Source organism: Anser brachyrhynchus (assembly GCF_964034855.1).
Source record: "Anser brachyrhynchus genome assembly, chromosome: 19".
Taxonomy (NCBI): domain Eukaryota; kingdom Metazoa; phylum Chordata; class Aves; order Anseriformes; family Anatidae; genus Anser; species Anser brachyrhynchus.
Window position 1 is genome coordinate 11,401,415 of NC_137712.1, and position 25,452 is coordinate 11,426,866.

Consider the following 25,452-nt stretch of genomic DNA (forward strand, 5'->3'; position numbering starts at 1 on the left):
CCCGCCCGGCTGGGGCTGGGGAGGGGGAGCTCGGGGGGGCTGGGGGGCAGCTCCCACCCCCGGCACCCCTCAGGCACCCCCGGGCTGCGGCGGCTGACGATTCGTATGGCTCAGCCCCCCGAGGGCTGCGAGGTGCACAGCAAAGAGTCACAGCAAGACAAAATCACAGTCACTGAGTCACGGAGTCACAGAACTATGGAGTAACGGAACTGTAGAATCACAGAACCACAGAACGGTTTGGGTTGGAAGGGACCTTAAACCCCATCCAGTTCCAACCCCTGCCACGGGACCCCAGCCTGGCCTTGGGCACTGCCAGGGATGGGGCAACCACAGCTCCTCTGGGCAGCCTGGGCCAGGGTGTCACCTCCCTCATTGTGTAAAATTTCTACCCTACATCTAACCAAAATCTCCCCTCTTTTAGTTTACAACCATTCCCCTTTGTCCTATCATCATCTGCTTAAGTAAAAAGAGGCAGTGAGCACAAGTTGCTGCAAAGGGAACTCCACTTCCACAGAAGGAAGAGTTTGTCCCAGAAGGAGCAGTACAAATTCTGTTCGATAGGTTATTTAGATCGATGCATAGCACACCACCCTCCTGAGCTGCTATCTCGTTCCCAGAAAGATGGGGCCGGTGTTGGGGCTGGCTGTGACAGCGGCTGCCTGACAGCACTCTGATGTGTCCCTTGGAGTCCGAGGACAGCTCAGAGAGTTGCCAGTGCAGGAAAAGGAAGGGATGCTCTCGTGCAGAGAGGATAAATCAGGGCCAAGGAAAGATCAGGTTACTTAAGCATTACAGCTTGCTGTAGAGTGAGGTAGGGAATTAAAGCTTGATTTAGTCCTAAGAATTGTACAGTTCAAGAGGCACCTGCAGAAAGCCCACCTGCTGCCCATCACGCAGATATAGCCAGGGATTTCCAGGCATAGAAACAACCCCCCAAACCCTACATAGTACTAAGTAATTGAAAAGGGAAAAGCACACAGAAATGGAGCATCTGGCTGAAGCAAAATCAGCAACCAAAAACGTGAATTCAGACAGGTTGAAAGGCCCGAAGACCCCTAACTAAAGGTTCAGGTAAATATATCTGACCTACTGGAAACCTTTTCTAGAGGAGAGTGCCAGTGCAGCTATGCAGGAGATTGAACACCCCAGAGGGAAGTGAACAGACATCCCTAAGAGAGGGGCAGGTTGCAAGTCCTGTCCGAATGAGGATAAGGAAGAACAACGAACAAGGAAGAACAAGTGAAATATCTAGTCAAAATAGGGCCAGACAAAGAGGGATTTTCAAGAGTAACTTACTAAGGGCATAAAAGCACGTAATAAATACATCCGCAGTGCTGAAACAGAGATTTGATGACAGTTTGGGGATTGGCAGACCAAGGACTCTTCGCACTGTGCTGGGCAAGTCCACCAGACACTGTAGTGAAGGGGCTCTCAGGCACAGGAATGAGTATGCTCCATTGAGGAAGGGTCAACAGCACATTTCTAAGTAGAATCCGTGTCTCACCAAGAGAGCTTAGGACTCAACACACAGCTGAACAAGTTCATGCTTTGTTCACTTGGACTTTCAAGACACTTCCTCTAAGACCTGCTGCAAAAGGCTCTTAAATAAGCCCGAAGTAACAGGAGAGGAATCCTCTTTGCTTCTTTAATTGGTGAGAAGACAGGAAACAAGTAAAAGGAACAAATGCTCAGCTGTTACAATGGAGAGTGGGGATCTGCATTTGTATCTGCCTATTCATGAAGAAACTGAGAAACAGGATAAACAGATCTCTAAATCACCTGATTAAGATGGTTCTGAATTATTCACTACAGTAAAATGTAAAGTTGACTATGAACTACTGCAAAATAAACCCTACAAATCTCTCAGTGACTGGCAGGCAAACAGCAGTGCCTGCCATTGAAATGTAGTGCATGTGGCGAAGACCCACAGGAGACGGTTAGCTATTAATTGGCACTTAAAAAGCGATCGGCACATTACTCGACTTGGTCTCTGAATACATCCGATCACTGTTCCACTCAGCTCAAAAAGACAAATGCAACGCTAGGAATAATTAGCATTAGTGCTTTTGTAGACATGGTGATCTAAGCATATAAGAGGGGCAAGGTCCATAGAGGACAATAAAATTTTCTGTTAGATGCTCTGATACAGTTGGAAAAATAGTTCATGAGCTTTGAGGCATAATAGCCCTCCTTCGAGAATAATTAGGAATGTAATTGGGAACAGAGCACGAAACCATCTGCACGTCTGGTGAACTGCAAGGTGCATGTAATGGTGGCCACCTCATCTTGCATGGAGTAAACCTAGAGGAGATACCGAGAAATGAGGGCTGTGATCAGAAGCAGGGAATGGCAGCCGCAGGAGGCGTGAGAAGAACAAATACTTGAAGTCTTGAAAATCAGAAGACAATTGACACACCCATTATCAGTCCCTGAACTAGATAGGTCTCAATCTAGGACTTTCCTTTTAAGCTCATATTTCACCCCTTTCCAAGTCTGAAGGAATTTCTGATTGGGCAGAAGTGGGTCCAGCAGGAGGGAAGTGAGAAAACAAAAGGACAAATGGCAACACGGGGAGTCCAGGGGTGCTGGTGGGACACAGAATTCCGGCAGCTGGGCACAGCTGGGGGGCTCCACGGGAACCTCTGCTTCTACAGACCGGGGCAGGGAGCAGGAGTGGAACAGCCCATGGTGTATGAAGGCAGTTCTGAGCAGTACAGACAGCACAAGAGCCACTTATAGATGGACTTAAAGGGTCCAGGAGAGGACGTGGGGTGTTCCCGGGTGGCACAACAGCAGAAGCACCCAGGAGCTGCTTGAGCAGCACAGAACCTCTGTGCCCACACGGGGTGTGAGGCTGTGCCTTGTGTCCTCCTCTTCCTGGGTGCCTGGCTCTAGGGTGGGGGACGAGCAGTACTGGGATGAAACAGCCCAGGCTGGAGGGGAAAAAAAAGTTCAGTGCAGGAATTTCCCTTTCATTCTTTGTATGTAATTTTAGGATAAATTACGAGTTTTTTGACTGGTAATGTAGCAACCTCAGCTATACTAAATAATTTGTTTGGGGTTTGAAGTAGTGTGTATAGTGCTGAAAGCCTTTCACCATGTACAAAACCCTGATTCTGCATGCTCCCGAGTTTGTTGAGCTACCTATCCAAGACTGAAATCCGTCAGTCCCTACGCTGGATACATAAATGAGCAGTGGTTATGGTACAGAGGATTCCTTTGTTTCCAGAGACAGAAAACATAAAGTTTAGCTCTATCAATAAATAAATAAATAAATAAAAAGTAAAGGAAGAATGTGGTGTTTGGCTGATATTAGAAATCTTTGTATTGGGTTGGACTTTCTAGCAGGTTTCTGCATTAGAGCAGAGGTGGGTCTTGATGTGGTGTTCAAAATCGGAAAAAAAGGGCAATTCATGGGATTGCAGGAGGGGAATGAAGCCTTGGAGAAGGGGGTTGCTGGTCACAAAGTCTCTCAATGACATTTTTCATCAAATAAGGGTTCTACCTGTGTGTTCATCTTTCCAGGAAGCCTACCTCGAGACTGTGCTTCTTGCTTTCCAGATGCACTATGCAGTGCGTGCATTATGTGAGTGCACCTCAAGGGGAGGAGATAAGGAAAAAACTGTTTTCTTCAAAACCAACACAGTTTCACCTAGTCTCATCATGCTTTTCTTTATTTTTAGGCTGGTTTCATAATCAAACAAAACTTGTGCAATCAGTCCTCAATGTGTCCTCAGGAATAAGGTTTTGATCTCCTTGCAAATATCAATCACGCATGACAGGAGGGCACAGCCCTCCAGAGGGGCATGTCTGTTGTCACATTCCTGTGCTCTGGATTTTGTGTTTGAGCCCTAACCCACCAATTATCTGTTCTGGCACACGGAGGAGCACACCCGGGATCCATCTCCAGCCTGCCAGCTGGCTCTGGGGTGAGGCACATCAAGTGCAGCAAAAAGCCTGGTGCCACACGGCTTCTGCCCCTGCTTGCCATACTGACACAACTGGGCCAGCTCTGGCGTTGTCAGGCTTACTCAGCATTCTCCAGAGCTATTCCTGAGGCTGTATGCCTCACACTCATTATGCCTGGTGTCTTTAAAAAAGCCACATAGGGCAAGTTGGAAAGCAGCCCCCTAATTTTTCTGTTCTCCCCGGGTGAGGAGCATTCACATGGGAGTTGCACAGGGTGGGAAGCCCCTGGAGCGAGTTAAACATTCACAGAGATATGAACATTTCCCAGCAATAGCATGAAGCCGAGAGAACTGAGGTGTCCTAGGCAGACACATGCCATGGAATCACAGAATCAGAGAATGGTTTGGGTTGGAAGGGACCTTTTTGAAGGTGATCTGGTCCCCTCCAGGGACACCTCCCACTAGATTGGGTGCTCAGAGCCCTGTCCATCCTGACTTTGAACTCTTCCAATGATGAGGCATCCACAGCTTTTCCGGGCTCGTTCCAGTGTCCCACTGCCCTCATCATAAAAAAATTTCTTCCTTATGTCTAACTTAAATTTACACTCTTTCACGCCTAAAACCATTACCCCTTGTTCTGTCACTACAGCCCCTGGTAAAAAGTCTTTCTCCACCTTTCTTATTAAGCCCCCTTCATCTTTTGAAAGGCTGCAATGAGGTCTCCCCAGAGCCTTTTCTTCTCCAGGCTGAACAGCCCCAACTCTTCCAGCCTTTCTTCACAGGCAGGGTGTGGGGGCATCACAGAGCGGGGCTGCAGGAGGTGAGGGGAGCTCTGAGCGCTGTGACGAGCTCCTGGGAGGGAGCTGGAAGGCTCAGGGATGCAGGTGAAGGGGGGTCTGCCGAGGAGATGTGTGCTGCCTTCTCCCAAAAGCAGGCTTCAGGAGTGCGGAGGTGGGAACCATTGCATATTTCTGCACCCATCACTGTGAAGACAATGTCCTGCTTTGAGGACAGTTGGCTCTGGAGGTGTTACAATTTCTGGAGTGCCACATTGTTCATTGGCACGATTTTCCTTCCCTCTTTTCAGCTTCATCCCACCCCAAAGACGCTGGGCATGCCCCGATGTCTTGCTCTCCATTTGACAAGGCACAACCTCTGCCTACAAGGAGCCTGTCACCACCTGCAGTCACACCTGCCTGGAGACCCTTGTACAGTCCTTGTAGAGAATTTTGGCCCTCCAGCATGCCTCCAGCTCCTTCAGAAGGTCAGGCCATCTCACGTGGGTAAGGTGCTGCACAGACACACTGCTGAGTCTCACGATGAGCAGGACTGGTGCAGCAGCAGCCTCTGGTGTCTTGGTGTCTCCACAGAGTCCCTGCAGACAAAGACAACAAATGTGACAGCCCCAGGTGACAGCACTACCTCGTCAAGCAGGGCAGCCACATCCTGACGCAGCTTTATCACAGGCACCCAGGCTGTTGGACTGAGCTTCTCAGCAGCCATGCTGATGGCCCTGAGATGGGCTCCTGTGGGTCCCATCCAGCTCGCTGGCAGCAAGGGCAGGTGCTTGGGAACGGCAGCGTGGCTGAGTCATGAGTTTAGAGAGGAGAGCGAGGGGCTGCCCGAGTTGGACCCCCTTATAGAGAGGCTGTGGAGGTGCTCACAGTGCACGTAGAGGGTGGGCATGTGTGGTGTCTGGGGCTCCCCCGTGTGCTCCATGCCCAGACACTTGTCACCGTGTTACCTGCGGTGACTTTGTCACAGCGTCACCTGGGTCCAGGCCCTAGCATCCTTCACGGTGAAGATGTGCAGGAAGCGCCCAGCAGTGACAGCTGTGCCCCTGCTGTGCAGCAGCCTGGGGAGCTGGGGGTCCCTGGGGATGGCTGTCCTGCTCCCCATGGACAGCGTGCAGGCAGCTGCAGCCCAGCCACCTCATGGCTTTTTTTTCCATCAGAAAATGGGGATTTCGTCAAAATGAAATTTTCCCTACAGAGTATTTCAAATTTGTGAACGTTGCTTTTCCCTTAGAAAATTATTACAATGAAAATTTCTACCTGCTCCTACAGTCCATTTGACTGTGCGTATCTGTGCATTCAGTCCCTTCTTAATTCCCCGACACTGTTCTTGTGTTTCTCACCATCTTTTCCTCTGACCACTGGTGTTTCGTGTTCCATCCTCCCCACAGTCACAAGACTATCTCCCTGCCTATTCAGAAACCTGCAGCTTCTTCACATGATGACAGGACTGCAAAGGTGATACACGCTGTGCTCAGGAGGGTAGCAAAGGTTTCTGCAGCCCTAGATCTTGTGTCCTGCAGGGAGAGCTGAGCGAAGCCAACAAGGATGAGCACTACAAACAGGGCAGCTGCTGCTTGGCAGCTCCACCGAATTGCAGAGAAGGCTGGGCTGGGGCCCTCTTGTCTGAGAAAGCATGTAGGGAGAGCACAAGACCTGCTCTGTGACTGCAGTCCATCCAGGATATCATCTGGAAGAGAGGTGGAGACAGAGGCAGAACGTACGACAGCAACAGCTCAACCCGAAGGGCTGCTCTGGCACTTTCACCTCGGTCTCCATCCCAGCGCTCCCTTCAGCCCCCACCACAGAAACAACTCCTGTGGGCATGCTGATGCCTGCCAGCCTGGCTGGATGTCCGGTGCGGTGACGGGAAAGTCCTCCCGTTGCATCCCAGCTGCTCACCCAAATCCCATTCCCATGCAGGCTGCCGGTGGAGGACACTGCGCCAGCCTCAGGCGGGTATCAAGGTGCTAAAAGTGGCCCCTGCAGCCCTTCCTCGCCCATCGCCCCTGCCCACCGCCTGCCTCCATGGGGAGGGTCACTGCTGTTCTCCTGCCCCAGCCCCAGCCATCCGTGCTTCCTCTGCCTGCAAGGTTCCCAGGGCATGGGATTCCCCAGTGAGCAGTAGGAACAGGCTCCAACCATGGAATGGAGGCTGTGCAAGGAGGCTGGGTTGGGCACCAGAAAACCATGTTCCACCTTCACCATCCTGCCTGCCCCAGCTGTGTTCCAGAGCCTGGAGACAGCTCCTCTGGTGTGGAGAGCCCCGGGGAAAGCGCCAGGTACCGGTCTGTCATTGCTCGGGTGGGCGGTGTCTGACACCGCAGGCAACATGCTTTGTCTTCAGCTACTGCACCTCCTCTATAGCATGAGGAGTTCATCCTCCAAAGAGCCTCTGGGGACCTTTTTTCCAGTTTTTCAGCCTCTTTGTAAAGAATGCAGTCTCCACATCTGTGGGCAGTATTCCCATTGGGGTTCCCCCATGCTTTGTACAGAGATTCAAGCCATCGCCTGCTGCTGCTCTGACCCCTCAGGAGCTCATCCAAGGACAACACTAGCTCTTCTGGGTCTTGAAACTCGTGTTCAGTGACCCCCAGTCAGTACTGGAGGCCCACTTTCCAGTCAGTGTTAGTGCTGTCCCAAGGGCAGGACCAATAATACCGGCTTCTATTCTTAAAATGTTTCAGTGTGCTCAGTTTATGAAACAATCCAACTATTTGCTATTTCACAGATTTATCAGCAGTGATTGCTTCCAGAGCAGTGGTAAAAATAATGAAGCACCAACCACCTCTCAGATCCTGTCATGCCTGTAGGAACGCCTGCCGCCAGTTACTGTTCTTCGCTAATCTTCGTCCATCAGCTTAACCACTCCTGCGTCGTGCAGCTGTACACAGAAGGCGTTACCACAGCCTGTGTTACAGCCCTGCAGTTACCAATTACATTTTAACTTTCTCAAAAGAGGAATTTAGTTTGTTTGGCAGCTCCGTGATGACTGGCAAGACTCGTATATTCCTAATGCTTCATTTCCTCATTTATGAAATTTCGTATTATCTTTTCCCCCATTGGGACTGATGCCTTACTCCAAGGCAGATGAAATTCCAGCTGGGTTCGGTGCTGCTCCTGTGCAGACTATCAGTTTGCTGGGGGCTCACCCTGGCCTGGGAGGATTTGCACCATTCGCAAGCACAGACACCGCACAGAGGTTGGTCTCACGCTCTTGCCCAAATCCCCTGCATCCAGAAGGTGCCACACATAAAGAGAAGAATCATGCTATGCATATGCTAATTGCTAACAGGCAACTGTTAATTGCACCAAACCATGGCTAAGAAGGTTGCCATGACGTGCCAGGAGGAAGCCACAGGAAAAGCAAAGACCACTGCTTGCTACAGAGTCCACACTTGGATCAGCTGGTGGGTGCAGTTGTACCTGCCATTTACACAGCTTCCACCCCGCGAAAACCCTGTGTGCACCCATTGCCTTCTGATGATCAAAGAGCCTGAGGACACAGCAAGAGTGGAAGTCGTGCAGTGACAACGTCTGCGCTGGCTGCGGCTTGCTGCTGGAGCTTGTGATCTGGTCTGTTCCTGGTGCCAGGACAACACGGCCCGGTGGGAGGCATGGCCTGAGACAGAGGCAGGCATTTCCCCGTGCTCGGTGGTGGTGCCAGGAACAGCAGTCTCTGGAAGAAATGGCAACACGGTGGTTAGAACCTGGCTCCTGAGTACGACCACCCTAGGCTCGTGGGCTCAGGAGGGGCTCAGCAGCGGTGTTAGTTTTTCTTCCTACAGGGAAGTCCAGACAATAAGGAGGGAAGACCTTTGGCTCTGCAATGTGGGTAAGCCAAAAAGTTTCAAAGCCTATCTTTTTCAGTTGTCTTCTCTGCTAAGTCCCCTGCTGTGGCCAAGGGGGCTGTGTTACTCTGCTGCCATCACACCAACCAGGGCAAGGTAGAGCCTGTGCCTGCTTCCCAAACAACCTTCAGTAAACGTGCCTGGTAAGCAGAGGAGGGAAAAAAGCCAAATGTGTGTAATCCGTCGGTGTGGATGCACCTCCACTTACCTGCTCGCGTGGGCCCCTCGGGGTGGGAAGAGCCACGCGAGCACTGCGAGGAGCAGAACAGTGCGGTGGCGCTGAACAGGGCAAAGCCCGGGAGCCTCACTGCGCACACAGCAGGATCGGTGTGGAGCGCCACACGAAGCACTGCAAGAGTTAAGATGAGGTGGGGCCATTTTCCTTCTCTCTCTGAGCACATCACGACTGCCATGGGTTTCATTGCTTTCCCAGGCAACTGGGGCTTCTCTGAGAGGGTCCCCTGGAGGGACGGTGCCTTGCGGCTCCGCGGCCCCTCGCACACGGCAGCCCCGCGGCGTTACACAACGGCCATTTTGCTTCTGCCGCTTCTTGCGAGAGCATGTGGGCAACGTGGGACACAGGCAAAATGGTTTCCATGGCAACTTGCACTTCAGAGATGCCAGTGAGAAAATTTGCGTTGGGGGAGAAAATTCTGCTTCAACTCACGTTGCAGGCAAGCACAGAGGTGGGCTGTGGCAATACCCTAGAAATGGCTGATGTAAAAATATCTCCGGTGATTTTTCTTCTGCAGGCTGCTCTCTCGGCTGGCACACAGTGGGCTGGCTGATGGCATTTGTCCCACGCAGTTACAAAGCAACACCATGTCGCTTTCTGCAGCCCCTTTGGTGGTTTTTTTTTTCCAAAAGGACTATGTTGGCAGCTCTGGAGTGCAATGTTCTGTTCTTGGAATTGGAGAGAGGTGGTCCAGGAGTGGAACGCAGTCCCTTTCAGCCGTGGAGATGGACAGTCCTCCAGATGTTGCCCACTAGCTGCTGTGGCTCCCTTTCCTTTAGGGGAGGCTAATGGTAGCCATGGGGCAGAGAGATGAAGAGAACCCCAAGAAGTCTCATCACCAGACAAATCTTTAAATAATAGCCCAGACGTAATGGAGTGAATTTAATGGAAGAAGTTGCCCTTTGAGGTAATGCCTGGAAGAATGATGGCTCTGTCTGGAGGGACAGAGTAAAGCCAGGAACCGGGTGAGTGCTTAACCTCTCTGCCTCAGAGGTGTGTTGGCCAAGGGAGGGTTCTCCAACTCTAGAGTGAACACAGACCTTGATGACATTCATGTCATGGGCTGGGAAATCATGCCAGAGGTACTGAGTAACTGGGAGCACAAACTCAGAAGACCTTGTTTTACCCAAAATGTAGTGTGATTATGCCTCCCAAATTAATGGGGATACCCACACCCTGAACGGACAGCCCAGCAGCAAAGATGAAAAAGAAGGAGCCGGACCCAAGGAGATGCTTTCCAACAGCAGCCCGGGGCTCAGCCCCACTGGGCTCTGCCCCCAGCACCGCACCCCCCCCACACACACACACACGCAGCAGCCCTCCCGGGGGGTGCAGGAGCAGGTCCCCGGCCCTGGAGTCCCCGGGGCTCCTGCAACCGCCCCCCGGGGCCGGCTCCCTCCGTCCCTCCGTCTCCCCCCGCGCACCCGGGTGGGACCTGGGGTCGGGGAGGGGAGCGCCCCGGACCCCGCACGGAGCGGCGCTGCCGCAGCGGCCGGGCCCTGCCGGGGTCCCTCCCGCCGCCCGCGGGGGCCGGGGGCGGGCCGGGGGTGGGCGCTGCGGCAGCGCGGGGCCGCGGAGCGGGAGGAGCCGGCGGCGGGGAGCGGGGCGGCGCGGAGCGGAGCGGAGCGGGCGCTTCAGCACCAGGGAGAGCGCCCCGCGCCGAGCCGAGCCGAGCCGGGCCGGGCCGGGCCGGGCCGCGCCGCATGGGGCCGAGCTGAGCGGGCGGGCGCGGGCGGCGGGGAGCGGGCGGGGGCCCGGCGGGCTCCGGGCCGGCCGTGGATGAGCACCATGCGGCTGCTGCTGCTCGCCCTGCTCTTCTCCTCCTCCTTCGCCCGCGCCGGCTGCGACCCCAAGATCGTCAACATCGGCGCGGTGCTGAGCACCAAGAAGCACGAGCAGATCTTCCGCGAGGCGGTGAACCAGGCCAACAAGCGGCACGGCACCTGGAAGCTGCAGCTCAACGCCACCTCGGTCACGCACAAGCCCAACGCCATCCAGATGGCCCTCTCCGTCTGCGAGGACCTCATCTCCAGCCAGGTACCCCGGGCCGGCGCCCACCCCCCGCCCCCGCCGCAGCCGCCGCCGGAGCCCCCCAGCCCCGTCCCCGGAGGGCGCCGAGCCCCGCTGCCCCCCGCTGCCCCCCGCTGCCCCCCGCTGCCCCCCGCTGCCCCCCGCTGGCCCGCAGCCCCCAGCCCCCACCCCCCGCACACGCCGCGGCCCCGCGGCGCGCCCCGGCCGCCGCCGGGGGCTCGGGGCGCACAGAGCCGCGGAGCGGGGTCGTGCCCCGCCGGCCCGGGGCGCCGCTGCCCGCATTGCAGCCTTTATGTAAGCGCGGGCGGGCTGCGCGCTCCGCCGCGCGGGCACACGCACGCCCCCCGGGGCACACGCGGGCTCCCGCGCCCGGCGAGCGGGTGTGCAGGCACGCAGCCGCCGACACGCGGGCACGCACCGCCCGCACGCGCGCCCCCAACACGCGGGCACCCGAGGCAGCACGCAGAGCCGCGGGCACGCGCTGGGTGCACGCGGGGCACGGGGAGCAGCACGCGTGCACACGCATCGTGTGCGCTCGCATATGGAGTGCCCACGGGCTGCGCTGCATGCGCGTGCACATGCCCTGTGTACACGTGCATCATTGTGCAAACATGGGCACACACACAGAACACGGCAAGTCTATGCTCCTGTCAGTGAGCAGGCGTGCTGGTTCAATCACACTGTGCCACACGCATACGCGCATCCGTGTGCACACACGAGCACACACTGCACCGGGTGCACATACACGCTCACTGTCACGCAAACACATCCCACTCCATACACTGCAAGCATACGTGCACAAAGTACTGCCTGTACACACCCACCTGCACACACCCACGGGCCATACATTTGAAGGTCTGTGCACCACAGCTGCACCCCCATCACACGCAGCACCACTGCTCCCCCCAGCACCGCACCACGCATGAAGCAGACACAAGCACACCCATTACCACACACACATGCATGAGAAACATGAGCACACTGGGGATCATAGATACACAGACAAAGAACACACATGCAACTTGCAGCCACACTGGAGGTGCACACACACACATACATGCACACACACTCCCCTTGCGCGTGCTCTGGGGGCTGAGCCCACTGTTCCCCCCGCTTGGGGTGGCAGGTGGGCAGACAGGCACGTAAAAACCCACCCCCACCTCAAATGCACTCGTGAGCATACAAAAAGGTGTCCACAGAGCTGTGCTTAGGTGCACAGGCATGCACACAAAGCGTGTGAACACCTGCACCACGAGGACTGCACACGGACATGCATAAACACGGGCACGCCCCAGCACACAGAAGGGAAGGAGCTGAGGTGCTGGCGGAGCAGCGCTGGCAGGGTCACAGCGCAGTTCCCCAGGGATGCAGGATGGCTGCAAACATCCCCAGGGATGCCGGCAGCACTGGGCAGGGAGTACAGCACAGGCTGTCCCTCGCCAGCAGCAGGGAAAGGGCTCAGTCGGGTCCCTCCCTGGCAGGAGGCTCCATTTCAGTGACCCAGCTGAGGGATGCCCGTGTCCAGGCCACCTCTATGCCTCATCCCCAAGGCAAACCCTGCAGGCAGGGGCAGCTGCCACGCTGCAATGCAGAGGGGGCTGTGGGTGCTGGGGTCAGGATGCTGGGGTGGCCACGCCATCCCAATGGTCCGACTACTCCTGGCCCCGCAGCCCCAGCACGGCGTACAGCCGCTCCCATCCTGGCTGGCTGGCGCTGTGCCCGGGCAGGGGGCTGCAAGGCAGAGGAGGGGCTGGGCGCCCGCCCCACAAAATGGGTCCTCTTGGCCAGCTGCCGTGCGGTGTGGAGCAGCCCTCGCCTCCCTGCCTCTCCCCCCCGTGCCTGGTGCTGCCCAAAGACCCGTCCCCAAGCCCATGTCGCAGACCTGCCAGCACAACCCCCTCGCCCACCCCTGGTGTTGGCTGGGCAGCAGACACCCCCTCTGCCGCCTCCCCATACCCTGTGTGTTCTTCCCAGCCCCTTTCCCATAAACCCCTCCCATGGTAGGGTCTCCAAACCCTGCCCCAGCTCTCTCTGCACCCTCAGCCTGCTCCCCCCCAGCACCGGGCAGGATCTGCCCTCATCCCACCCACCCAGTCCCCAGGCCCTTCCCTGGGCACACTTCATCCTCCTCTCCCATCCTACCAAGCCATCTCTCCAGCCTGGGTGCACAGCACGTCCGGGGGCTTGGGCAGATGTTTGGAGGAGGGAAGAGGGGCTATCTGCTCCTGGACATCAGTCCTTGCATCGATTCACCCTCACTGGAGACCTGTCACCAGCTGGGGACATTCCTGGTGCTGTGAAAGTGCATTATTATAACAAAGGGTCCCCTAGGGATTACACAGCTCCTTTCCCCTTGGTTTGACACAAAACATGATCCTGCTGGAGACCGAAATCCCAGCCCACTAGAACAGCAGGATGTTGCTGGCATCCTCCCTCCCCATTTTGGCACAACCCCATCCCCTGCACCCCATTGCCCACGCTCCGGGCAGATCCCCTGTCAGCGCCTGAGAGCCAATGCCCCTGTGCCCCCCGGCTCTCTGGTTTCTCGGCGTGCCTGGGGCCAGATGGCTGATCTGCGCCGTGGCTCTGCGCTCTTCCTCCGGCTCCGAGTCCCAGCTGACCACTTTGTTCATAATAGTCCTCGGAGGGGAATTACAACCGAGTATTAAATGTGTGGTTAAAGAAATCGCATTACACAGTGTGACTGTAAGGGAGATGCTTCCCTTTAATCTGTAATCCATGAAAGTTATTAGTTTAGCCGAGCAGCTCGGCACGGCGTTTCCACCAAGACACAGCCCTGAGCAGACCCATCCCCTCCGAGCCGCGGCAGGCTCGCTGCACCCCTCGCCGCGCCCTCGCTCCCAGGCGCAGTCGTGGCTTTGCTGATGATGATTACTTGAATGCCGCTGTCGTGCTAACCTGGGGCTGTTTAACGTTGCAGAAAAGGAAAATCACACTCGATGGCCGATGTGCTCCTGTGAAATAATATTTGTGTCGTGTATCCTGTCCTGCAGGTCTATGCAATATTAGTTAGTCACCCTCCTGCTCCCAACGATCACCTAACACCAACACCCGTATCATACACAGCTGGCTTCTACAGGATCCCTGTCATTGGTCTGACAACACGCATGTCTATATATTCTGATAAGGTAACTGATGCATGTTTCTAGTCTAGTACCTCATACATGTGGTGTAAATCAAGAGTGCCTCAGGAGGGTTAATGATGTTAAACACTTCCTATGTGTCTGTCTGTCCATCCACCCTCTCCGGTTAAACCCGCAGGTCCCTCCCTCTCTAGCATCCCCAGTACATCATTTTTTTGCAGCTGCCAGTGTTGACCTACATAGTGTGGGATGATTTCTGCAGCGTTTCTCTGCCAGGCTGCTGGGCTCGCTGCTCTTCAGCCAAGCCAAATGCTTGCACTTGCTCCTGCCCTGCTCGTTAGAGGCAGCCAGGGGGTCCTGGGTGCTCCCCAGGTGCGGGGGGACCTGCGGATGGGCAAGAGGTTTTATGTGATATTGGCAAAGGAGATAATAGAATTGCCTAACAAGCTATCCCGAGGCTAATTCGCCTTCCCTGGCCGTGCCCAAGGCCAGGCTGGGTGGGGCTTTGGGCAGCCTGGGCTGGTGGGAGGGGTCCCTGCTCCATTCCCCATTGGAACCAGGTGGGCTTTAGGGCCCCTTACAACCCAAACCATCCCATGGCTCAGGCTGAGCAGCACTCAAGAAAGATTCAGATTCCAGTCTCAAACCACCCTCTGCTGTCCCCGTGGAAACACATGGATCTTGATGCTGGATGTGCTCCTGCTGTGTAGGATCTGGGGCCATGCCCTGGCGTGTGCTCTGAGATGCTCTGGTGCTGCATGCTCTCAGCCCCTCTGCAAAGCCACGGCGTGGCCAGCGAGAGCAGAAGCAGCAGCTGAGCAGGGCCAGGCAGTCCAGGTGCCATCACAGCCCTGGACCAAGGCAGCCTTGTGGAGGGTTTTGTTCAGCTGCACGAGCTTAGTGCGTGACAGCAGGCCTGCTCCAAAGCACGAATCATAGGCCTTTGCTTGGAAATTTTGAATATTCACAAATGCAAATGTTCAGTGCAAAAATAGTCACTCTGCCCACATGCTAAATGAAGCCAAATTTCAGGAGAGGAGGAGCAGAAGCTCCCAGAAACCCAGCCAGCAGCGATGCTCGGCAGAAGCAGCAGCAGGGCTTGGTAAAACCTCAGCAGGGTGGCCAGCAAACCAGGGCCATGGCAGTGGCAGGGCTGGGGACCTGCCGGGGTCCCTCCAGGCACTGCGGGAAGGGGAGGGGGCAGGGGAAAGGGTGATACCAGAGCTGGCTGACCAAGGGAACAGGCAGCCGGGACGTGTAGGGGGATTTGCTTCGTGCTGATGTGAGGTGGGGATGGGCTGGACCTGCAATGCCAGCAGGTCAGCTGCCGCTTCCAGAGGGTGACCTTGTGCTGAATTCTCCTGCCCCCCCTGAGAGGGTGGAAACTTCCCATGCAGACATCCCCAACCATCTTTCCCTATTTAAAAAATGTTCTCCACAAAAAAAAAATGGCTGATAAACACCATCCGGTTCCCCTCAGAGCCATGGCGGTGGCAGGGGGATGCACTGGGGGCACTGGGCAGGCGCAGGGCCACAGGTGCCCTCGCACGCAGGGACTGGTGCCCTGCCCCAGGCACCTCTCGGGCATCCCTGCGGGGCTGGCCCCCGCTCAGCAGCCTTCCTGCAGAGAGGGGCGATGCCTGCAGGAGCTTGGGCACGGGCAAAGACTGGATGGAGAGAAGAGCAAGGAGGCTGAGCATTTGGCTGGCAGGCGCTCAAGGGCACGGAAGAGTGAAGGAAAAGGTGAAGGCATGGGAGAGGGTTGTGCAAAGCTCTGCCCACCCCGTGCAGGGCAGGCTGGCACAGCACTGGGGCATTCAGCTGCTTCCCTTTTTGGTTTTCAGTGATCAGCTTGCTATTTTGTTTTAATTCAGGAAATTATATCTTTTGGTTTAGTTTCTATGGAAACAAGCGTGCAAGATCACTTTGTGTGCATGCTCCTGATTGGTTTTGAAGGCATCAGCCAATTTTAGCTAAATTTCACAGGGGGTTGAAGTCTCAGAGTTAATTATGGTCCTCCCAAGGTTAAACTGCTTGAGAGGGGAGGCGTGGGCCTCAGAAAGACAGATTTGCCCGGTTCCTTTTGATGCTTTCGGAGCGTCTCCAGTGAAGTGCAGCGCTCCACGAGCTGCAGCCAGTCCTTGGTGATGATACCTGAGGGAAGCAAGCTTTACTGCTCCTGGTATTCAAAGAAGTGTTTGCTGCAGAAATGGGATTGCAGCCAGCAAGCCCATTGATTGGGGCATTCACATCTCCTTTACGCCTCACCCAGAAAAATGAAATGCCGTTGACACCTGGACCCTGACATTTTTCTGGAGAGGCAGTGGGGCAGGGGATCAGGGGCAGCTCTGGACTGAGACCTGCTCTGCTGCTGGAAGAGATGGAAATCGGAGCTTATGCAGGCTGCACTGGGAGAGGCACGTTAATGTCCAGCACCCAGTCCTGGTGGTTGAGATGAGGTCTGCCTCTCTCTCCAGCCTGGGTCTGGGGACGGCTTTTCCCTCTGGTTCCTTGTCTCACTCCATGCTCTCTCAGGGGGTTATTGCTCACTGAGAGAGGGGGTTTGGTTGTTTGGTTGTTTTCTTTTTTATTTATTATTATTGTTTTTATTGCTGGCCTCACTGTTAAGTGATGCTCAGCAGCAATGGTGTGAATCAAGGCGAGAAGCTGCACTGCAAATGGGGACAAAACCAATTCCCCCCAACCTCAGCTGAGGTGTCAGGGTCAGGACTTGAACAAGAAGTGATGTGAGAGGCAGGAGGGGGGCTCCTAGCCTCCTCCCAGCAGCACAGCCATCAGCAGGGGCAACTGCAGCCAGTGACGGGCTCTGGGAACGGCAGCCAATGCTGCTGGCAGTGGGGAACCCACCCACCCCAGCCCAGCAGAGCTTTCCACAGCCTCCGACGGAAGCTGGAAGGGACCTGAGCAGCCTCCTTGCTCCCAAAGGACACCCTGTCCGTGCATCACAGGGGCGGGGAGGACGATGCGCTTGCACCCAAGCTCCCCACACATCTGCCCCCACCGAAACCCCTCGCAGCACACATCCGAGCTATTGCAGAGTTATTTCAGCTTCCTCCCATGCCTGCAGCTTCCAGGAGGGGTCTCGGCGGGGTGGACAGGCTGAGCAGAGCAGGCAGCACAATAGCTCAGGACCCTTCCACAGAGGCACTGGACAAGGCTTTTTAGTACCCAGCCGATTGTTTTGGCATAATTGGTACCTTTCTATATTGGGATTTCTGTCAGTCTCCTTGAAATTGCCCAATGGCTCAGTTTTGGGGTGTGTTGCTGGGAAGGGGACTGACCTCATGATGCCCACAGGTTTTCAAACCAGAGCATACTGTTTCCTGCAGCCTGTAGGTAAAATGACTGTCCCAGCAATGGACAGAGAGCTGCGATGTGTCCTTAGGCTGAGAGAGGTAAAGAAGACAGCAACCCTTTCACTCAAGGACCTGTACGTGGTCCTTATGCGGACACACGTGTAGTACCCGGTGGCCCCACATGCAGCCACGTACACCTGCGTCTCCTCACGTGCTCATGTCAACAAAGTCAGCAGCACTAAAACCCTACCGGTACCTGGCTCATCATCTCCCTGGCTCTGGCCCCAGCCTTGTAACCACAATCACTCCCAGTGTGTTTGGGTTTCCGCTGGGGTGATCCTGCTTTGAAGCCTGGATTCAGTCCCAGATGTTTTTCCCCAGAAGCAGAGCTCAGCGAGGGGGCGCAGGACTGAGCTCCCGCGTTTCGGCAGGGGACAGGAGGGTGCTGCAGGGAGCTGCTCCCGGGCTTGCTGCGGGCGATTCCCACGCGCCCATCCCAGCCACCCTGTGCCCAGCAGGCACAGAGGGGAGCAAACGTTGTGAATCCTGCAAAACGACTTGCAAGGAGAGTTGCTGGTTGGTAATGAGGAGCGTTTTTGCTGTGTGCCCAATCTGAGGGGAAAAGCAGTGGGTAGTCAGGGTGTATGCTGTGGTAGAGGTTATCAAAGCACCAAAACATGATCCCCAATGGCCTCTGCACATCACAAGCTGGACTTGTTAACCTTTGGGAGAATTTACTCTCATTTTTCCACCGACCTCTGGGCCCTGCAGAGAAGCTCAGGAGTCCCAGGTTCTTCAAAAGCAGGGTACAAAGATGGGATTGCTCACCCTGAAATCCAGACTCAGCATTTACAATTAGCTTTTCTTCAATACCCTACTTAAAAATGACAGTTTGGAATCCGAGAGCTGAGATACCCTCATAGCAAGCCCATGACCTTTTTGACACTGCCTCAGAAAGTAAATATGCCTGAACCTACAGCAAGTAATGGGTGCCTCTGGCCTGAGGTGTGGAACTGGACCTGGAAATGCCTGGGAGTCTCCACCAAAGAGAGCTCAGACGCCATGCTTGCATGGAGACCACATTTCTTGTCCCACTTTGTCCCTCTTGGGCTTCTTCCTGATCCCGTTGTTCAGTGCTGGGCTTACAGGGTGAGCTGTATTTCTCATGCTCTGCACGTGGTTGGGAATGTTTGTGCTAGTCATACAAAGCTGCACCTCTGTAGCACTCATTACGGCTCTCCTGGTTCCTTTTCTCCTTTAGTTAAATAGCCACAGCTCTTCCCTGTCCTTCCATAATTAGGAAATGCTTCCAGGCTTTGGTATCTTGCTGCTGCCTCCATCATTTCCATGCTTTGGGCCAGGGCAGCCGAGCAGCCCCGCTGCCCTGGAGATGTCCCAGTGCACGGAGATGTGGCCGGGACAGGAGCTGTGCACTGCTTGTTGTGTTTGCATGCTTTGTTTGGACTTCATCACTGTGCTGTGCATGAGGAAAAGGCACTGGCTGGTCTGCCTGCTCCTCCTGCCTGGGTCCGTGATATACACAGTGCCTTTTCCCTCCCAGCCTGAGCTGCCATGGCAGAGTCAGGACATTTGTGACCCATCTGGGTCAGGTCCCTGGATGATCAGCTCTGGACAAGCCCTGGTGGGTCCAGGGGGCCATCTCAGCCTAAAAAAGGAAACACTGTGGTGCTCTCCTTTCTGTCCCCTCCTGCTTAGACCTCTGCTTCCCTCCTGTGCAGAGCTGGTTTGCTGAGCTGCATCCATGCTGAGCGTAAGCACTTCCATTTTCTAATATCTGACTCTGGGGCCTTTTGGAGAAGCTGCATTTTTTGAAATCTCTCTGTCAGCTGCAGCTTTTGGTGCAATTGCTCCCCAAAGAGTGCTGTACTTAATTAGGCTGGAATTGCTATTGCTCAATCATCCAACCATAATGATGTCTTTAACCAAATCAGATAGGTTAGCTGGGGCAGGAGTCCAGCACTGACTCCTCCTGCATGCTGCTGCAGAACAAGCTGACCTAGAAACAGTCCAACAGCATATTATAAAACTGCTTTTCTGAGCTTTTCTCCTGACCAATGCCTGCTATATACCTGCATATATAGCAGGCACCCGCAGCTGCTCCTTACCATGCTCTGAAGGCAATTTGTTTTCTTTGTGATGCCCATAGCTCTGTAATATTTTTGGACAGAGCAAAGAGCAAAGGCTGTATTTGCACTGAATATTTTTGACGGTTCATTCCTGGATAGGGTTTTTTCACCAAGCATTTACGGGCCACAAAGCAAAAACCCTCTCTCCCACGCACTGGATAGGCCACAGCAAAGCATGAAATCGTAGCCAAGGTTTGCTTCTCAGCCAAAAGAAAGGAGCACAGGAACCAGCTGAAGGTGTGCAACCCCCAGGACAACCCAAAATTGCTGCTTTGCCTCTTTGGCCTTGCGTTCTCAGCCCTGCCCGGTCCCCCAGATGCACCCTGACAGATGACCCACACCAGTCTATGTTTAGCTCTTGTTCTTCCTTGCAGAGCATCCACCTGTCCTTTTTGCGCACGGTCCCACCATACTCTCACCAGGCCAACGTCTGGTTTGAGATGATGAGAGTCTTCAACTGGAATCACGTCATTCTGATAGTCAGCGACGACCACGAAGGTCGTGCTGCACAAAAGAAGCTGGAGACCCTCTTGGAGGAGAGAGAGTCCAAGGTCAGTTCCTGAACATTGTCTTGTAGCTTTGTTTAAGCAACAACAACAAAACTAGAAGTCTCGGGCTGTTGTATGTATGTAGATTTCTGTATGTAAAACACCTTTTCTTTCCATTGTAACATGGCTAACATGCTTAAAGCATCAACAGTGTCTGACTAGTACCTGACAGAACTTTGTACTTTATTCATTTCACTTGCTTTGCCATGGTCAAAATCTCCTACATGTAAATCAACTACAAAATGAAGGGAAGGATAACCTGGAGCTCTGCAAATGCCTCGCCCAAGAGTCCCACCTAAGGAGAGGACCAGTCGCTCAGCTTAGGGAAGCACCTGCGCCACTTACAGCCACCCAGGGGCCCACCCAGACCCAGCAGTGCCAAACCAACCCAGAAAGCAGCTTCTGAATTGGCTAACTGGAGCTCACCTTAGTGGCTTAGGAGGGGCGAGGGCGGCCGGCGCGTTGATGCACGGAGGTGTAACACACCCTCTCTGTGCAGCTGTCAGCTCCGAGGTGTTAGGCTGATGCCCCCGTTCCCATCTCCATTGAAGCACACGCTAAATGCTGCTTTCCTGGCGCCTCATGCTGTCACCAGTGCGGCTGAGGCTGGCAGGAGGAGCTTTACCGAGGAGGTGCGCGGCATCTGCACGCAGGGAAGTAGGGAGGGAGGCAGGGGAGGTCCCCTGAGCCTGCTAGAAATTTGGCAGGACAGCCACAGACCTGCTGCCATTGAGTAACGGGACCGAGCAAGCATTCAGGCCAAGCGGAGGAGGACAACACAGGGAGTTGGTTGGCTACAGCGGCTCAAAGGCAGACACCTACCTGGAGAACAAGGAGTTTCCTGCCCCGTGGGGCAAAGTCCCAGCGCGCCCTCTTGCTCTGGGCAGCACTAGGTCCTCTGGGGGAACAGAGCCCAAGCCCACCACTGGGTCTGCAGCAGTACGTCCCTTCCTGCTCCCTCCTGGCTCATGGCCACAGTCTGATCTTCCCCAGCCCCAGCCGTGGCCTCGGGACGTTTGGCAGTCGACTGCTGAGATGTGCTCATAGGCATCTCTCGTGCTTGGAGCTGGCATCTAAGCTGCAACCAGCCAGAGCAGCCTGCCGCTGCTCTTCCTCATCTCTTGTCAAACCACTGAAGGAAACGCTGGTGCAGAGACATGGGCTGGCACAAACCGAGCTGACTGGCAGGCTTTTGGTTTTGGCACTGGACTCCAAGAAGTTGCACCCCCGCTGCAGCCTGGGCCATCGTGAGGCTCTGGTGTGCCACTGACCACGCTGGGATCCTCCTGCCTCCAAAGGCATCCCTGTTGGATCACGGCAGGACCGTGTTCCTCCCCACAGCCTCTTTCCAGCACAGTGTCCCTCACCCAGGGAGCACTGTGGTTGTTCCTGCTGTCAGTCCATCATCCCTTATCTTTCATCTTTTGGTTTCCACCTTCCGTTTTCCTGCAGCTCCTGTGCATCCTCTCTTGCTGCTCCCTCTCACACCTCCCCTCTGCTTGCTCTGTGCAGTGCTCCTGGGCACAGGGTGTATTTCTTCTTTGCTTGTGCATTGAACAGAAAAGCCATTGAGACCTTGGGTTTGAAAGGCAGGGGAGAGAGGATCTGTCCTCAGACCTGTCCTGCATTTGAGCTGAATCTATGACATCTCTTGGTGTCTCCTGGCAGCTGCGGGGCTACTCTGGATGCCCTGCCCATCCCCAGAATGGGGCTTGTGCTCCGTGGTGGTAGGTCACGGCGTCTTTCCTTTGGGGTCTGCCACAAGCTCTTGGTTCTCTTTCCCTTGAGCTTGCTTTGGTCAAACTGGCTGGACTGGCTGGTCTGGAAGGTGGTAGCTGCTCCCATCAGGGCTTTCCTCTCTTCCTCATTTCTTCTGCTAATTGCCCTTCAAATCACTACTGTGCCAACTCTTCATGCTGTGAGGGGGTGCCCCGGCCCCCTCCCCAACTTTTTCCAGGGCATCCTGAGCCCTGGGGAGGCAGCAGGCAGGAGAGCTGCTCTTGACCTCCTCACAGCTTGGATCACAGCCCCTGAGGACCTGGGAGACCTGTAGTGAGTGAGAGGCTCACCTGGCCCTAGCACGGCTTGTCTCTGGGGTCTGCGCCAGCCCTGGCTGTTCCTCAGGTGTGGATGTGTACTTCAAGCAGGTGCTTGGAGCCCAGCACTTGACCAGCCCAGCCCAGCCCTGGCACACCCACCTGCAAGCCTTGACCGAGGTGTCTGCAGTAGCTCTTCACCAGGGGCTGCTGCTTGGGCCCTGGCTGAGCGGCGCAGCTCTGCTGTGCCCACCAACCACCAGCGCTGATTGGGCTCAGGGAGGTACCAGATGCTGTGAAACTCAGAGCTTGTCCAAGTCAGGGGTGGAAGGTCCCTGGGGTGCCAGCTCCCTTCTTCTGGGATGGTGGTGTTCATGCAAGCGGTAATTTTTAAGCGAATGCTGGAGAACCTGGTGGAAAGTGAATTTTGAATTTGTGGGTCCCTGAGTGAAACATGGGATGAGGAGCAGGGAAGAGCTGTGGGACCACACAGAAAAAGTGGAAAGAGAGGAGAAGATTCTGCTGATTGCAATAGGGATGGAGACAGGGAGAGGCAGAGGTGATCAGGTGCCATCAGGTCCAGCTGTGGTGGACCCAAGACTCTGCTTCGCTTTGCTGACCAGCTTCAGTCTAGGTGCCAGCACATCCTGGGCACATGAGGTCAACCATGTCTGAAGGCTGCGGAATGGATGACCAAGTTTCCAGCTAAATTGATGGTGCCTGAGGGAAAGTGGCCAGTCTCTCTTCACTGGAGAGCATTCGTGCTGTCCTGCTGCTGCAGCTCCGCTCTCCTCTGAGGCTGTGTTCCTCCCACTCACCGCAATTGGAGCAGACTCAAAGAAGCAGTTCCAGAAAATCCCACTGTGGACGCCATCAGAAGTGAAGGCAGAGCCGGGCTTGGAGCAGATTTTCCTCCTCAGATTCTTTTCCTTGCAAGAACCCAACTTCTTAGAGCAGTGAAAATCTGCCAGACTGTGCCCACGGAGAAGAGAGGGCAGATCACACAGCTGCACAGATGGGACACCTGGCAGAGCACCTTGCCGAAGCCTGGCCCAAGAGCTCAGGAAGAAGCATGCAGTTTAGTCTGGAAAGCGAGACACAGAGGTTAAACCTGGCTGCCTGAGGAACAACCTGGGAAATGGAACCCTTGTGTTACTGGAGTGCAAAGGGTCGGGTTCCTGGCAAGAATCAGTTGCCATAAGATACTGCAAAATGGAGATGTAATAGAGCCATGTCCTGCACCCCACACAGGCAGGTCAGGGTTGCCCAGCTGGGGTGGGAAGGGGCCGAGAAGGGGTCAGACTGTCCCACCAAGGCTGCTTGGCGCTGCCCTGCAGGCCCCACCAGGCTGGCACTGGGAGGACCGCGGGGCTGCTCCCGGGGTGTCGTGTGGGGGTCTGTGTGTGCTGCTGGGGTCACAGCCCCGGGAGCTGGCACCATCAGCCCCCAGCACACTGCTGGAGGAGAAGAACCTCCAGAAGCAGGTTTCATGCCCCTGGTCCCTGGGGGCCACGCAGCGGGAGCGGCTCAGGCAGGAGGCAGGGGAGAGGCAGGCTCCCTGCTCCGCTCCCCATGAGACCACCTGCCCCGCGGGCACCCTGCCTCCAGCAGAGCCACCAGGTGCCCCCCAGCACCAGGTAAAACTACAGTGTCATCCCATGATCACCATTGCTTCATACTGCCATGCTTTGAGCCGACACAGGACATAGCAAGCTTTTTTCTTTCTCTTTTGGATGACAACAGAGCTCCAAAAAGCTGCTCCCTCCTTGCGGGAGGTGAGAAGTTCTGCTGAGGCTCCTCACATGCTGCAAACTCTCTTAGGGAGAACAGGAGTGTAATGGTAATAGTAACGGTAGTGATGCTAACGCTTTGATAGTAACAGTTTGTGTTTATCCAGCACTTTCCGTACACAACATTTTGTCCTTTACTTCCACAGTAATTCCATGGAATTCCCACCACTTAGGCCCTTAGAGATGCGTAGATTGTTTCTGAGCTTAAGATAAAAATTCCTTGCTGAAGAATTCCCCAGTCCCACAAGGGAAACGCAACTGCACCGTGACAGCTGTGGCACTAAGGCTTGCTCTAACCAGTACGGCTTTGCACCCTGACGCTCCCGCGAGAGCTGAGGCACTCTCTCCTGATAGTGGTTTTTGCGAGCTCCAGCGTTATAGAGACCCTTTAGCAAACAGTGGAGGAGGAGGTGGATGTTGGATTGCTTTACTACACGTCATTTTCAACTGTTTATAATATTCTTCTGTGTCTACATATTTTCTCTGTGCACATTATTCATCAGAGTAAAAAAAGGAACTATGAAAACCTCGACCAACTTTCCTATGACAACAAGCGAGGACCCAAGGTATATATGCATGGAAATGCACGCCGCCCACCAACCTAACTAGCAAATGAAAAATAGCCACAGCCACCAGAAAAGATAAAAATAAAAAATAAAATAAAATAAAATAAAAAAGAAAAAGAGAAAGAGAAAAAAGAAAAGAGAAAGAAAGAAAAAAATAAAAAAGATCCATGACTATGTTTCTTGGTAGCACGTTTTTATGTTGAGATAGTTTGGTTTGGACTTGAGAATGGAAACCTAGCCAGCTGACCCTGGAAGGATTTCTTTTTGAGACATGCATGTGAACCAGTAATTAACTTGCAAGTGTTTTTTTTTTTGGAAAGTTGAACCAACCCCTTTTCCTCCCCAAAGGAAACGGTTCCTTGGTGTAAGTTGCTCACTTTTATTCCCAAAGGTTAACCCTGTGCAATATGTTTTTTTCATTTCCCATGTTTTTGAAAAACAACACTCGTTTGAGTTTTCAATTGCATTTCAAAGCCTTTTTCTCTTTCCTGTACAATGCACGCCTCTTTTTGGGTCTTGATTGACTTCAGTTTGCATGCACAGTGCAAAAAAAAAAAAAAAATCAAACCAAAAAGCCAAAACTTTAAAAGAGGAAGGAAGGAAGGAAAGAAAGAAAAAAAAGAAAAGAAAATAAAAGAAAAAAAAAAAAGAAAAAGAAAAAAATTTCTGTAACCAATCTTATTTAGCAGACTTTTGTGCAGTTTAATGAATTTTCTTGACCCTTTTCTAGATAGCATGGCTCTCACAAACAGTCCTCAGTCTCCTGCACTAACCAGCTTTGCTCACACTAACCACAGGCTGAGAAAGTGCTTCAGTTTGACCCCGGGACCAAAAATGTGACGTCGCTGCTGCTGGAGGCTAAGGAGCTGGAGGCTCGCGTCATCATCCTCTCTGCCAGGTGAGGCCCGCTCAGCTCTCCCTCCTCTCCCCTACACCAAATCCCCTGCTCCCCCTTGCAATGCTGCCCAGCCCTGGAGTCCGTGCAGATCTGGGGCACGCTGCTCTTTTTGAGGAGCATGGGAGAAAATCCACGTGAAGCCCCACATCCCAGCACGGGGTGCGCTGCCATTCGGAGACCTTGTAGTCACAGCCACAGTAGAGGTGCCTGGATGTCCTGCAAGGCAC

At 54.4% G+C, this 25,452-nt stretch overlaps 1 protein-coding gene across 13 annotated transcripts in view; it reads left to right on the top strand.

Annotated features, from left to right (window-relative positions):
* Positions 1 to 10,352: 10,352 nt before the first annotated feature.
* The window catches only part of GRIN1 (glutamate ionotropic receptor NMDA type subunit 1), a 34,565-nt gene continuing 19,465 nt past the window's right edge, over positions 10,353 to 25,452 (top strand). For 10 of the 13 annotated variants that reach the window (XM_080561394.1, XM_080561399.1, XM_080561400.1 and 7 more), the window contains exons 1-5: positions 10,353 to 10,825; positions 13,834 to 13,968; positions 19,762 to 19,938; positions 24,265 to 24,327; positions 25,125 to 25,225. In XM_080561394.1, coding sequence (XP_080417520.1) covers positions 10,568 to 10,825; positions 13,834 to 13,968; positions 19,762 to 19,938; positions 24,265 to 24,327; positions 25,125 to 25,225 — 734 coding nt within the window. In that variant the 5' untranslated portion in view covers positions 10,353 to 10,567. The remainder of the gene's footprint in view (positions 10,826 to 13,833; positions 13,969 to 19,761; positions 19,939 to 24,264; positions 24,328 to 25,124; positions 25,226 to 25,452) is intronic. The other 3 variants (XM_080561396.1, XM_080561397.1, XM_080561402.1) reach the window with 1 other exon arrangement.